Source organism: Mirounga leonina, unplaced genomic scaffold (assembly GCF_011800145.1).
Source record: "Mirounga leonina isolate KUSES-001 unplaced genomic scaffold, KU_Mleo_1.0 Mir_168, whole genome shotgun sequence".
NCBI classification, from domain to species: domain Eukaryota; kingdom Metazoa; phylum Chordata; class Mammalia; order Carnivora; family Phocidae; genus Mirounga; species Mirounga leonina.
Window position 1 is genome coordinate 16,690,995 of NW_023270426.1, and position 15,299 is coordinate 16,706,293.

General features: G+C 57.0%; 1 protein-coding gene across 5 annotated transcripts in view; it reads right to left on the minus strand.

The window, feature by feature from the left end:
- The window catches only part of ACSL6 (acyl-CoA synthetase long chain family member 6), a 65,628-nt gene extending 50,617 nt beyond the window's left edge, over positions 1-15,011 (minus strand). For 2 of the 5 annotated variants that reach the window (XR_004680873.1, XR_004680874.1), the window contains exon 1: positions 14,918-15,011. Coding sequence is in view for 1 of the 5 variants with exons in the window: in XM_035014071.1 (XP_034869962.1) it covers positions 14,918-14,966 (49 nt within the window). In the remaining 4 variants the exon portion in view is untranslated. Of the gene's footprint in view, positions 1-2,927; positions 3,198-14,917 lie in introns of those variants that run through there. The other 3 variants (XM_035014071.1, XM_035014074.1, XM_035014073.1) reach the window with 3 other exon arrangements.
- Positions 15,012-15,299: the final 288 nt, after the last annotated feature.

Genomic DNA, 15,299 nt, shown 5'->3' on the forward strand with positions numbered 1-15,299 from the left:
GGGACATTTACTTCCCTAAGCAGCAGATGGGGAGACTGAGTCACAGCCATGCCTATCAGATAAGTGACTTAGTCTATATATAGAAAATCCAGATACGCTCCTCAGCTCTTGGGGTGGGCTCCGAGCTCCCGGACATTTCCTCTAATGGGCTGAGCTGGGTCAATGGGCTGAGAAGCCTCGGACAAGCCCAAGAGCTCAGCCACGTGGTCCCAAAAATGTCAGAGAGAACCCTGGAAAGGTAGCTCCCTACCAACAGTACACCAGCCCTTGGCAGTTGCTCCTGGATGCGAAGCTGCAGCAGAACGTGGGCATCTGCAGCCCTTGCTGCAATGCTGGGGTTTTCACAGAGCACAGCCCAGAATGGCCAAGTCATCCATCCACCCACCCAACCCTCAATCATGGAGCAAACCCTCACACGGTTCCCCGCTCCCCTCTGGCTTGGGAGGGGATGCAGGGCCATGCAGCGCGGTCTGGGTCGTGATCAGGCATGGGGAGCCAGAGAAGGTGCCCGGCTCAGTATGGGGAGTCAGCACTGGCTTCTGGCAGGGAGTCGTACTGGTGCTGAGACAGAAGGACAAAGAGGAAAGGGTGTCCTGAGCACAGGGAAGCCAACATACAAGGCTGGAGCTGAGAGAGAGCGGGGAGCACTTAGCCAGCTGAATATTCCACTCAGGAAATGTACAAATGTGTCACTGCCACAAGTCTGAGAGGTGGCCTCTGTCACCAGTCACCAAAGTAGCACAGTCCCCAGGAGAGGGAAGAACAGAACTTGCCTAAACTTCCTGACTTGCTGGTGTCTGGGAAGCCCTTGCCTAAGGTGGGAGCGCACAGACGCCGCCCAAGAAGGTAGCTGCCGTCTACTGGTACACAGGGAGCAAGGGGGGGGGCCGGGATCCAGGCCCCAGACTACAGCCTCCCCAACCCCTACCTCGTGTGGGACGGCCACCCACCCCTGCCGGCACTGGACCGTCCATACCCACACCTCTACGTCCGGGGCTGCTGAGCCCATAGATAACCGGCTCCAGCCCTGTTCAGAAGAGCCCAGGCCCAGACTGCAGGGGTGGGAGGTAGCCCGAGGCCACCAGAGTCCGTGAAGTGGCAGCAGCTAGTCAGGCCCGTGGCTGGATCTCCACCGTGCACACACTAGGGGTGGGCACCCTCCCTCTCACCAACTTCTCCTGGCTGGGTCCTTCTCTCTAGGAAGCCCACTTGCCTGGGGCAACGGAAGGTGGTGGAGAAAGGGTCTGCCTCCTCCCTCCTCCTCAGGTCGGGCCCGCACCCCTGCCTGGTGGGCAGCACCCGGGGCAATCGGTGGTGCACCGTGTCATGCTTCCAGGCTCGCCAAGCTTCTCACACACCGTCAGGGCCACCGCCTGCATCCACCCCGAGAGTCCCTTCAGACCTGGGAGCCACTGCAGGGCAGAGCTGCAGATTCAGGTCTTGTGAGGACACGGGCCTGAGAGTCAACCAATGCCACCAAACCCTTGGCATGGGGGCAGGGTAGAGCCTAGGCCTGGGAGTCACTCCTTCACAGGGCCTCGGCCTACTCTGACCTTCACTCCCTCTCTGTTGGACCAGGGTAGGACTCGGAGGTCCCTGGGATGCCAGCAATAGCTGCCTCCTCCCGTGCCCCAGGAGGCTCTCCTGGTGGCAGTAGCATGGGACAGGGATGGGGGGGTGGGCAGTACCCAAGGGAATCAGTGGGGCCCTGTTGCCAAGTGAGCTGCTGTGTTTGTAAATATTCACCAGGAGGGAGGACCCCACCCTCAGCGCAAACCGGTCTCCCCTCCTCCAGCATATCCTATGCCTTTTTCTCCTCTGCCACGGAAGAGTTCAGGATACCAGCTGGTGGCAAGGGGCCTGGGACTCCCCACACCATACTAGGGCCTCCACTGATCAGGGCCCTGGAAGATAGGTGGTGAAAAGCAGAGCTGTCCAAGCGCAGGAAAGGAGACAATGGGAGGAAAGAGACCCTGGTGGGGAGCCTGCTGGTGCCACAGCAGCCGAATGGCAGAGGCAGAGCCCAGGGCACAGTCCCTGTGGAGACGGCCCTGAGTCCCATGGCTTGGCTCTAAGGATCCTCTGCTGACCAGCCTCCCAATGCCAGCACTCTAGACCTTTGCAACCTAGCTAGATGGCTCTGTCAGGGCCACCTCCTAAATACCCCTCAAAGGTGGCTGCCCCTCTTCACCCCCACAGCTCCTGGCCTGGTCCAGCCACCACCAAGCGCAGTCCAGGCTCACACAGCAGCCTCCTCACAGGCGTCCCTGCTCTGACTGGTGCTTACACTGACACCAAGGTTATTTTCCTGATACACAGACATGACCATGTCGTGCTACTACTCAAAAACCTTCTCTGGCTCCCTACTACCTTAGGACAAAAGTCCAACTCATCATGCTGGTGCTGAAGGACTCCCTGACCCTCAGATTCTTCCCTTCCTTTAGAATCACCCAGGTTCCCTCTGTATCAGCCTGGAGTGGGGTGGGGGCTCTTGCAGTGGGGTTCTGAGTCCCTGAAAACCTCTGAGGAGTTCAGAAATGGTAGGCAAGCGCAGGGCAAGCCACCAGATCATTAAAAAACATCCTCAACTCCCAGTTAAAAGCTTCAAAAAGAAAATCACAACCTCTCCCAGGGACCGGGATCTCCGGCAAACGGGCCAGGGAAAGGGTCCCAAGGCGGGTTCTGGTGCTGCACTGACCTGGTCCAAACCTTGACTCACACTCTTGATAGCAGTTATGACCTTGGACAAGTCACCTGACTCCTGTGGGCCTCTTCTCAAAGAAGGTCATGGACAGAGAATGTGGTGCCGATCACAGAGGAAGTGAAACACTCGGTAGACAGTGGTTAGCGAAAGCAGTTAGTCCATCTCTTGGCCAGCCAGAAGGGCACAGAGGGAACTTGCAAAAGGACATGCACTCACACCCTACCTTTCCAGAGGGCTCCTGGCACTGGGGAGGCGGCTGAACTGGTCCCACCAGTACCAGCCTCCCTTTATAAGGGGTGTGTGGGGCTCAGGGAGAGAGCTTACCACATCTTGAGCAAAGCACAAAAGTGGCGAAGGCCCTGCCCCGAGTCTGCCCTCCTGGGGACAACGGATGGCAACGGCCGCCCGCTCTGGGAAGCCGGGCGCTGGCGGCGGCGTTAACAGCGGTGGCAGTGGCTCCCTGGCGGCCGTGGGGGCAGGTCTGGCAGGGACCTGAGCACAGAGCCGCTCTATGAGGAGCTGCCAGCCCCCGCCTCCATCTGCACACTGGGCAGCCCTGGCTCAGATCAGCTTGGAGCCGAGCAACCCGCCTTAACCCCCGCTCTGCCGGGTTGCCGGAGCTCCACCCGCGGCTTCTCCCCCCCGCCCCCACTCTGTCTTCAGTTCTGGACGGAGTTTGCCAAATGGGTCACTTAAGGACAAAGCCTCTTTACACCTCCATCTGTGACACTGATTAGGGACCAGAGCCTCAGCCAGGGGCTGGGGACCTGCCGGCCGCGTGAGTGGCGGAAGTGGTAGGAAGTCGGGGGGGCGTGGGGGTGGGGATGCCAGATCTCTGACTAAGTGAGGCATCTGGGGGCCCAGGAGACTCCACCTCCAGCCCCTCTCAGGGTCTCAGGGGCTGCCTCTATTCCCCTCCACCCCAAAAGGTCACAACCTGCCTACTTGGGGCAAGGAAGGAAACTGGGCACAGTCCCAGATAAAACATCTGATTAGAGATGCTCTGGACGCTCCAGAATAAGGATCCGGGCCAGCAGGTAGAAGATACTGGCTTGTCTACTCTGCAAGACCCCAGGCCAGCACATCAGCCCTTCCTTAATGCCTGCCCTTAGAGATACTGTCATCCCCAAGCCAGAACCCACACCCTGGCCCGGTGGAACCAAAGCTGAGCTCTGAACTCTCTCAGCACCTCTGGCAGACAGACTGGGACCAGAGGTCCCAGGGACTCCCAGGGCCTCACTCCTGCAAGGTCTGTCTCTCTAGGTTAAGGGGTGGGGGTGGGGCTCTGGTATGGCCATTTCTTACTCCTACGTCAGTAAGGACACACAGCACACAGCAGGAAGATGATCGCTGCTGCTGAAGAGTAAAACACAAATCCAGGCCATAGTAGTTTGCTGGCCACCCTCCGGGCCCTACCCACACCTGGTGCTTCCAAGTCTGCCAAAGTGGGGCCACTGTCTACCCAAATGCGGCCTACCTCCTCAGCAGCAGGGCTGTCCCACGCCACAGTCCAGGGCTCTGAGCTCCCTCTTCAGGGGTTGTGCGCACAGCCAGCCTAGTGAGTCTGGAGCCCACAGGCCAGGCAACTGAGGGCTGAGGCAGCCTCCACTGCTCAGCCCGCCACCCCAGGGCAGGCCAGGAGGGGAGCTTCCTGCCTCGGCTGCCCTCTCTGGGAATTTGGCAGGGGCCTCTCTGGGCCCCCAGGCCATAGCCTCCTCCAATCCACCCCGAGGAAGCTGTAAAATACACAAATGCCTGACGGCCCACCTCCTGCTCACAAAGCTCCTACCTCTTCCTTCTTGGCAGGACCCTTCCTTTTATCTAGACATCTTCAGAGATGTTTTAAAATAAGACAAAATCTTCCTTTAGTGCTTCTCGGGGCAGCTTTGGGAGCAGGAAATTCAGTGGCCACAACCCAGGTCCTGGCTGATGAAAAACCACACAGGGTGCGGGGGACACGGAGGCTCGGCAGCAGTTCTGGCCCAGGAAGGGTGTGGCCCAGGCGCTCGGCTAAGAAAAGCACAGATGTGTGCACCACCACACCTGTGTGACCCTCCCAGGCAGACACGCAAACACAGCAGCCCACCCTTGGCCTGCTATCCACCCCGTGCTCACAGATATTCACGCTCGGCTCTACCGGGCGCAGCGCGCGAGAGGCTTTCTTTCCATCTTCCTCTTGGGTTTTAATTAGTCACAGTGCCACAGATGATTGGTGCAGGGATGGGGCCCGGGGCCTCCCCGACTGGGGAACTGCCAGGTGAGACCGGCCGCACATCCCCTGAGAGGCTGGGACGCAGGTTGCTGGGTTACACAGCGACTCACCTGCCGAGCCTCCCCAAGAAGCCTGCAGAGAGCTGTGAAGGTTAGTTAAGCCTCTCCGGTGTGGGAAAGCCCACCCCCGGCAGGCCGTGCCTGCCCACTGCGCGGGGCCACCTGTACCAACTGGCCCCGACTCAACCTTGATCATGCCTCCCTTTAGCCATTCAGTCCAGGAAGCGGCCTTCACTGCCCCCCTCTCCCGGGGCCCTCCTCCCACCACGCCAGCACCTCGAAAGAAGCCCACTCACCCAAAGCCCCGGTCAGGGAACATGGGCCCACATTCCTGACGGGAACACTGGGAAGCCAGGCTCATACGACACTTTCAGGAACTTAAAAAATACAAATAACCTTGAGGACGGAGGAGCAAAGAGAAACACAGTGTCTTTCACAAGCTCAGAGATAAGTGTTGTCCTCACCACGAATCAGGCCCAACTAGAATTTCAGCGCCAAGAGGGGCATCAGAGGCTAACCCCGGCGGCAGTCCCTTTGGAAATATTTACAGAATGCAATAGCCAGGGCTGATGGCATGGATGAGCCTCAGCCTCATTGTCCTTCCTTTCACACCAAGCCACCCCCCCGCCCCCCCGCTGGGGACAGCAGGCAGAATTCGGGGATGCTGCTGAGGGCTGTGAGCACCACAAGAACAGAGAGACACCCCCTGGCCAGGCCCCACTGTGCCGGAAGCCAAATCCTGCGACTGCAACATGATCCTTTCCCCTCCTTCAGTCCGTGTTAGGACTGCCAGTGTCCTGGCCTCAGGAGCCGTGATCCGTTTCTGTCACCAGCCCAAACTGAGGACATACTGGGAACCTAACAGGCTCAAGCTCAAGGGACCAGAGGCCGCTCCCTGGGTCTCAGAGCTCACTGCAGTGGCCACAGCACAGGACGTGACCTTCTCCAGGAGGGGCCTGCTAAGATATGGTTGTGATCACAGACGTGGGGGGAGCAAGAGGGGGATTTGCTCGCTGACACCCTGCTCAGGAAAAAATGCACAAGAGACAGAACCCGGGACACATCCTCAGTCAGGGATGGGGAGCAAGGAGGGAATCAGGAGCAGACGGGAAGGAGTGTTCTGAGAAGTGAACCGAGGGACAGAAGTGGGTTGGTAAGTCGCAGGAAGAGCGAACATCTGATTAGAGATGCTCTAAGATGTTGAGGCTCCCAGGACAGAGTCTGGTTGCATTGAGGAAAGGGGCAGGAAGCCGAGGCTGGGAGGCCAGCACGTAGCTGCAGAGGAGAGAAGAGTGTCGTGGTACTGCATACATGCCTCATGTCTTCTGGGTCACAGTCACGAGCTAACAGAACCCACCAGCTCTGAGTACCCGGGGGTTTTAAGATGCACAAGTCCCAGGGCGCCTGGGTGGCTCAGTCGTTAAGTGTCTGCCTTCGGCTCAGGTCATGATCCCAGGGTCCTGGGATCGAGTCCCGCATCGGGCTCCCTGCTCGGCGGGAGGCCTGCTTCTCCCTTACCCACTCCCTCTGCTTGTGTTCCTTCTCTCACTGTGTCTCTCTCTGTCAAATAAATAAAATCTTTAAAAAAAAAAAAAAAAGATGCACAAGTCCCCAGGCAAGCTGCGCCCCTAGCTCCCTGCTGAAGGGGCCGCTGCTACAGCCACGAGCCACCAAGACTCCCTCCCAACCATTCCGAGGGCCACTGGTTTTGTCCCAGAAGAGACAATGAGCAGAGAAGAGAGAGTTTTGCCTTTGGTTAGAGGTAAATTTTCTGGAAAATTTGATAAATAGCTTAATTTCCTGGCTCCCCCATACTTTGACAATGCTCCTCTTCCAAATGCCACAAAAAGTAACAAATCCGAGTTTCACTCAGTTCAGCCGAAGGCTATGCCTGTCGGGGGGACCCTGCCACCTCCCAAAGCAGTTGTCTCTCACTGCGCCACCCCCGGCTGCCCAGTCCTGCTCTCGGCCAGTCCTGTTCTCGGCTAGCAGGGGCCCTTGGCGTCCACAGGGTTAATGCCAGGCTCAAGCAGCCCGGCCCTCGGCTGGGCCGGGAGCATTGAGACCTCGGGCCTCCTTTTCAAGGCCAGGATGAATGGGGAATATGCAAATGCCCGCCTCCCCGAGGAGTGCAGGGGAGGACCTGCTGCTGTATCTTTCCACTCTGGGCCTGTCACATGAAAGGGTTTGTATTCCTGCTGCTGGGTCTGGCGCCAGACTGGGGCTGTTCTCACCAGAAAACAAAAATCTCTTTCAGACCCAAGCAAAACGAGGCCCTGGCTGGCCCGGGGAAGGCTGTTGGACGTTGTTCACACTGACCCACCGAGAGCACCCATCACTTGGATTCTTATTGAACCCACCACCTTTCCAGAGGGAGCCGGAGGCCTCTGGGGCTCCTGAGGAAAGCCCTGTGTCAGGTCAGAGTGGGTGGCACCGAAGAGTGGGACTGGCTCATTCTGAGGCTCGTCTGGTTCTGCCCCTTGCAGAAATAGGAATGGCTGGCTCTGAGGTCACCACCTTTTATCTATGAGGGAACGCTGGTAATTCTCAGGGTGTTGACAGTTAAACATAGAAAAGGGAAGAAAAATGATGGTAAACAAAAGACCTTGCAGCGCACAGGAAGGACTTTTTAAGAATGGAGGCCACAGGCATCCTCAGCCTGCCTCGCCCGGCTTGCTGGCCCAAGAGCCCTCAAGCTGTGGCTGGGGCTCATGGGAACCCAGAGCCCGGTGTGTGAGATCATAAGCTTCTGGGACACTCCAGGGCTTGGACTCCATCCTCCACAGAGGCCCCATGACAAGATCAGACTTCACTTTTGTTCGGACTTCCAGAGGCCAGAAATGCTGCTTTTCCAATACCCCTAAGGGTCACCGGGAGCCGTCCATGACCAACAGTACAAATCTTGTACCCTATGAAGTAAGGGTGCTATTCAGACTCCCATGAACAGGAGACAGTGACACAGGGAGCCCTCAAACACACACATGATGGCTTAGCCTGAGGAGAAATCTAGAACAAAACCACTTAAGGAACTGATTCGAAACCAATAGGAGGTCTGGAGGATGCTCTGTAGATTCCCCGAAATCCAAGGCAACAGGCCTGGTCAGCTTCTCAGCCCAAAGACGATGCTATCTCGGATGAGCATCCACTGCTGCTCCCTCCACGGGTCTCCCTTCTAGAGGCTGGTGCCACTTGGTACGCCCACGGAGCCAAGAAGCCAGGCATGTCTGTGAGTGTTCATGGAGCCACCCCGGGAGGAACAGGACGCAGGGGAGGAGGAGGAGGAGAAGGAGGAGGGAGGGAGAGAGGGAGGGAGGGGAAAGGACACTTCGGTACAGATGGAAAGGGTGCTTCCCGGGTCATAGCCTTCCCTGATACCTGACCTGGGGCAGGGAGGTCAGGGATATACATACCCCCATCTCCCACCAGCCCACTGGCCAGGGGGAGGCCCACCTTCCCTTTCTCTTCAGCACTCAGGCAGAGTGAGGATTGTGGAGAGAGACCGCAGGCAGGGAGGGGGGCTGAGTGTGGGAGTTGAGGGTGTCCCCTAGAGAACCACATTCAACCCATCTGCTGGAAGGGACTATCACTGTTAACACTGAAGTTTGCCAGAAGTAAGCAGGGTCCTGGGGTTTAAGTGGTTTCATGCAGACCCCAGCTTCCAAAGTTCGGGGGTCACTGCAGGCCTGGATGGGTCCCAGTGAGTCTCCCTTCTCTGCCTTCTTCTTGTTGGCCTTTGGAGTCTCGCCACCCAGCCTCTGGCCAACCACCCTGTCCAATCTCATCGGCAGACCCTTATTCCATCCCTCCACTCTCTTTGTCCCAGCTCCAACTACCTTCCCCCACCTCTGGCTGTCCTTGTTGTGTAGCCTTGCTGTCTAATCTCTGATTGACCTCACCGTCCCTCCCAGTGACCCTTCTGCCTACTCGACAGGATCTGCAGCCACTTGGTCTATAGGGGCAAGGGTTGCTGGTCAGGAGCGGGACTGGAGATACTTAGCCCCAACAATAATCCACACACCGCAGGGAAACACAGGGCTTTGTAGCAGGGCTGAGTCCTGCTTGGTTCCTCGGGATCCACCTGCTATGCTGGTGGTCCGGGCGGGTGCAGTGTGCTGGGGACAGGGCAGGGTTCCTGGTGTTGGTTAGTGGTCTTGGGCCCAGAGCTGCCCATTCAACCTGGGCCTGCCTGTCCTCTCTCCCTTTCCTCTAATAGCCATCAATCACTGGGTCTGTTCCTGACTCCAACAGGTGTCATTCCAGATTTGCTTCTCCCAGGGTCTGAAAAGGGAAATGCTGATTGTTCCCTCACTGGCACCATCCTGGCCCACTTCCTGCTCTAAAGTTCCCAGAAGACAGCTATCTCAGAATGCAGGCCTGAATGGACAGAGAGGAAATCAAAAGCTAGCCTCCCCCGATTCTCCACAAACACTCCCAGCCAAATGCCTGGACTGCCTGTCCGGAGAAGAAAGATGTCTCTGGGCAGAGCAGGGGAGTAAACACAGGTGGGACTTCTTGGGAGTTGAAATCCTTCAGGCTCTGAGATTATAGGCTGGGTTTCAGAACAGATAGCTCAGCTTGGTTCAGAATTTGTCCCAACCCACTTCCCATCTTGCCACTTCTGCCTGTCACAGAATCAGATGATCAAGATCAAGCCTCACATGAATCAGAAGCCACAAAAAGGATCCAGGTCTGGGAATGACTCCACCCACCATGAGCTCCCAGAGCAGCCAAATAATGGTGGGAAACCAGCCTGGGCAACCTGAAGGACACCCCAAAGAAGTATCCCTGAGGCCCAATGGGTGACTACTAAGGACTCTGTCCAGGCCAAGGCAGGAAATGGGGCCAGCACACCAGCCCATCCAGTGAGCTGGGGACCAAGACTAGGGCCTGCTCTCTGCTCTGCTTGGCCAGAGCTCCCAGCCTACTGGAGCTCTGAGACAAAAGGACTTTGCCCTCAGAGAAGAATATATTCTACAAAAGCAATCACCTGCAGCTATGGGTTTGGCTGACCTACCTTCCTTCTTTCCTTCCTTCCTTCCTTCCTTCCTTCCTTCCTTCCTTCCTTCCTTCCGCAAACACTTTTGGAGCACCTCCTTCTGTTCTGAGTTCTTAGCTTAGACTAAGGGTTTCCCAGGGAAGCCTGAGCTGTCCTGCCTGCAAGGAGTTCACACCTGCTTCCCCCCGCTACTGCTTCTTCCACAGTGGCATCATCCCCTGGTGGGCATGGAGCCTGGCACTTAGTAAGAGCACATTCAAATTCTGTTATTTGCTAACTGATGTGTGGTAAGAAAACAGCTTATAAAACACATCCTTATTAAAATAAATTATTCTCACAGAATTCTTCCTAACCTTCATTAATGCAACCAACACTGGCTCACGCTGTGCCTGGCCCCGGATTGAGGCTCACAGAGGAGAAACTCTGGCCTTGCCCTCCAGGAGATCATAGTGTAGGAGGCCAAAGGCTGCAGGTCAGTGGAACAGGCATGTGGAGCGCAGGGGTAGGGTCCCCTTGGCCACCCACATGCCCAGTTTGGGCTATGTTTCTTTGATGCAGCCACTGCAGACACAGAACAAAGCCCAGGTGCCTGGGTTGGTATCCTAGAGCCTGCAGATCCCAGCCCTGGTGACCTCACTGGCCAAGCAGAGTTTGTCCCGAGATTTCCTTCACTCCTACGGCCCGTCTTTCCTCATACTGTCCTTCTGCCAGGAATGCCTTGTTTCCTTAACTCCCTTTCTGGAGGTCAGAACCCTGTGCCCGCTTTAAGGAAGGCCTAGCTCGAGCTAACATTTAAGGGGACCCTTCCTATGTGCCAGCCCTGCTCTTAGCTCTTTTGCCAGTCCTCTCTTTAAACCCTCCTCCTCCTCCCAAAGACCGATCCTTTGCTTGTGCCCTCTGCTGAGCCTGCTGGAGGGCTCAGGCACAGGCTGCTCATACCTGGTGGTCCTTCCCTGGACTGCAAGTCTGAGAGGACGGCCTGGCTCCTAGCTCTTAGGAGTTGCTTCCCCTCTGTACCTCCCTGAGCCTCACTGACTCATCTTAAATGGGGATAACAGCACCCCAGTGTTGTGGGAAAGATTACATGAAAGGTTAGGGAACTGTAGAGCACGGTGCTTGACCCACGGTAGGTGCTCAGGGAAACAGCAGTTGAATCAGTACGCTTGCAACAACACTTCCCCTCCACGCCATAAAAACAACCCCCCTCCCACAGTACTTCATTGAATGAATATTTAAGTGCCTACTATGTTCCAGGCTAATTATATGGCTAATGACAAAGTGCAGCTCATGTTATACAAACGCGTGTAAACGTTGCCTCCTTTTGCAAACAAGCCAGAGCCTCATGCTCATTTATCCGGCTTGCTATGGGTATGGGACAGCCCTGGCTCCCATCTGGGCCTGCAGCCAAGCCAAAGTCAGCCTTCTGAAGGTCAACCTGAGAGCCCTTACGATCACGTGAGACAGAAAACCAGCCAGAGAGCAGAATGGCCAGGTTCTGATGCCCTCTGGTGTCAGTGTGCTGTCACTGGTAGGACCCTTGTATCCCACCACAGCCCGGGCAAGATAAGGCGCTGAGGTCAGAACTCTCCCACAGGGCAGTGCACTATGTGCAAATCTCAATTTTCTTTTGTGAGGCATGCCCTCAGCTGTTCTGCCTGGAGCTCCACAATCTGTCAGGGTCCTAGGTGCCTACTTGGGTTCCCTGTAATGGCTCTAGATCTCATACTAGTCCTCCACCCTAATGGGAGCCTGGAATCAGGTAAAGATCGGATAGGGCTGAACTCAGCCAAGCTGTGCACGTCTGCACCTGCCCCAGACACTTACAGCCCAATGGCTGCCACACCAGTCTCTGCCACCCCGGCCAACCCCATTCCCCAGGGTCACAACTTGGGCCTCCTACCTTCCCCTCCCAGGAGCCCAGCGCGACCTGAGCCCCATCTAATCTCATCAACAGCCTCTCTGAGCTCTACCACCCTCTCCCTGCTGGCTCAGCGTGGCCACTGCAGCTGAATGGAGAGCTCCTTTACGGCCTAAAGAAACCCGCCCCCCACCGGGCCCTTTCCTCCAGAATCCCCTGCTATCCAGATTCCATCCTCCTCCTACAACCTAGCCTCCCCGGGCACAAGACCCTGAAGACCCACTCCCCCACAGTTCTTCGTGCACCCCTTGGCTGCCCTGACTTTCTCTACCCAGAGTTTGGCCTATCTGCCTCTGACAAACCTCCCTGCATGCTGCAAAAGCCTATTAAGATGCCACCAGTGGTCAGGTATGTGGTTGAGCAGAATGGACCTTGTCCAGGGGCATGGGGCTGCACAACCTAGAGGGAAGGCTGCCCTTTTAGAAATTCACCCACTGAGAGGGGGGCCTCTTTCTACTTTGCCCAGTGGTGCCATATGGCAGAAGTGCCAATCCATTGCTCCCACAGTCCTCTGAGTGCTCACCGCACAGAGACCAACCATGTTTTCCCAGGCCAGGTGCAGCATCTGACTCAGGCTGGATCTATTTTATTTGTTTCCTTGTTTACTACTCAACACACAGGTGGGATCTGGGCTGGCCCAGGACTCAGAGATGGCCTCTTCAGTGGGGAAGAGGACAGAGGCCGCTCTTGTTCTCCTAGGGTTCAGAGCACATGGCTGCCTCTCTCAGACAGACAATTCTTCCTCCAGGGGGCTTCCTCCTACCCTTCACACCATCCTCTCCCTGCAGTGCCCTGAAGGCAGCCCTTGTCTCCTTAGGGCCAGAAGCACAAAACTCTCCTAAAGAGTGACATCGCCTTGAGGGTCGTCTCCCGTTTCTAGCTGAGCCAAAGGGATCTGATAGCTGCCCAGGGACCCTGGAGATTACAAGGCCGAATGTGCTGTCAGTCTTAGCCTAGCAGTTCTCTCTCTCTCCCCAGAGAAAAGCTGGGGTCCAGGCAAAGTCCCAAGTAAGGTGGACACATGATCTGGGAGTGCCCCTACAGGTGTACGGGGTATTCCATCCAATGATCACTACTCAGTCTCTTACTCTAATGCCAAGTGTGGCATCTTTGAGGAATTTCCTGTTTGCACCGAGCAGCCGGACCTGTATGGAAGCGGCTGTCACCTGCATCAAGAGTCTCCTTCCCTGACTGCTCCAAGGCCTCCGTACAGTCCCTCAGTGAGGCGGTTCTCCCATTCAGGGAAGCACGTGACCACTTTGGGAAATGCTCCACAATGAAGCAGGACAGAAGGCCAGTTTGAGTCAGTGTCTGCTGAACCCCAATTTCAGACCAAGGACCCAATACTGTGAGGGGCTTTTTCTCAAAGGTTGCTGATTACTCCTGGCACATGTGGCCCTGTGGTCCCCAGACCTCTCCCTGTGGCTGCAGAAGACCAAGGTTCCAGAGAACTGCCCTTGGATCCACCACTGGGTGAGGGCCTACTAAGGGTAGAGCAAAGGGTCCTGGCACTAGAGAAAGGCTCTGAGACCATCACCAGTAAATGGTGGCTGTTGCTATCACCATCCTCCTCCTCCTCATTACTTTGGTAACTCCTGCTCCTTACCTGTGACCCCAGCTCTAGCCCAGACCTTGCCTGCTGGATGAGCACATCAGGCCCAGAGTGGCCCTGCACAGCCCGTCCTCAGACACCGGCAGACAGAAGGAGCTTAGGGAGCTGAAGGGATTAGAGAGGCCTCACTCACTCCCCAGCTCAGGGGAAGTATCCCTGTGGCCCAACTCAGGGCATTGGGGGGGTGGAGTGATTACGTGGCCCACCAACCCTCAAGGTTCAGGCCTGATACCACCATGCACTTAGCAATGATTGCTCAATTAAAACCTCACATCAAATCCCACTCTGCCAGATATTACCCATGTGACACTGGACAAGTCAATTAACCTCTGAACCTCAGTGAGAAAGGGAAAGCACCACCAAACTCCTAGTATTTGCTGTGAATTTTAAATAATGCATGTAAAGTTTCAGGTAAGGATTTCAGAAGGGTTGGCTTCCCCTTCTTTGGCTCATAAAGAACCATATTACCTCCTCTGATGCTGCAGTTTGTGAAATAATAATAAACACTAACATTCTTAGAGTATTTGCTCTGGACTAGGTCCCTTTCAAGGTCATTTTAAGGTTTGAAACTTCACATACCTTATCAGGCTTAAATCTGCACATGGGCAGCCGGAAGTGGAGACCCTGTAGTGGGATTATACCCTGGAGGAACACAACACTCTCAGAGGGGACTGGCTGGTGCAGGCAGCAGAACTGGTGGATGAACGGGCCTGTGGTGAGACCCCAGGTGTGTGTGTGGCCGGGGAGGAGGAGGGAGGAGTGTTGGGCAAGGATTCAGAGAGGGTCCTCACAGCCTCCTAAAAGGACGCAGGGGCGAGGAGCTGACTCCGGTGAGGGGGAGGGGAGAAGGCTGGGAGCAGTGGGGACACAAACACTGGACAGAGCTGAGGAGTCAGGTGAACACCCTTTTACAGAAATCTTGCGAAGATTTCTGGCTCAAGGGTAGGCAGTGAGGGGTCTTGAGGAGACCCCTGCCCAGGATCAGGAGGCCCCAGGTCGGTGCTGGTTGTGTCTCCGATCTGCATTAAAACGTCGGGGACCAACACCCTAGGTTTCTGGATCCTGGGGATGGACAAGGATGCACCACGTCTGTCCCTTGGGGGACGGGTGGGCTCGGCCTAGTCTGATCACCGATGAAGCTCGCTATAAGGGGAGAAGGTGCGAGAACTGGAGCGAGGTTGTGCGGTCCTGAGAGCAAGGCCCCTCATTTCCGCACACCTAGCTGCTTCTCAAACCCGACCCGGAGCCCGCCAGAATTTGAGGGGGTGGGGGGACGACCTGGGAGGCCCGGGTCGTGGGAGGAGGCTTGAAGGGACGGCTCAGCAGCGGGGACTGGGGGCTCACTTCCACCCGGGGCCAAGATCCCACAGCGCGCTGGGGATGGGGCTCTGGGACGAGGACAGAACGGGGACTTACCCGCGAACAGCCAGAGGGATCCCCCGGAGACGAGGAAGAAGGTCAGCATGTCGGTGAGCGGGGCCCAGCGTGGCCCCGCACGGCCTCCCGGGCCCGCTGCCCCGCAGCCCCGCAGCCCCAGCAGCCGCCGCGCCGCCGCCGCCCGCCGCCGCCGCCGCCGGGTATTTTTAGCCCCCGCCCCCCCGCTCCGCAGCGCCCCCCCCCCCCGCGCCGCTGCGGAGTCCTGGCAGGAGGGGGAGGGCGCGGTGCGCGCTCCGCACGGGAGCCCCCCTGCCAGCCCCGCAGCCTGCCGAGTCCGGAGCGCCCCCCGCGCTCCCAGCCGCGTCGGAACCGCCGAGGTCCGGGCGGGGGAGGGGCGGGCCGCCGCGCAGACCAGCCCTCT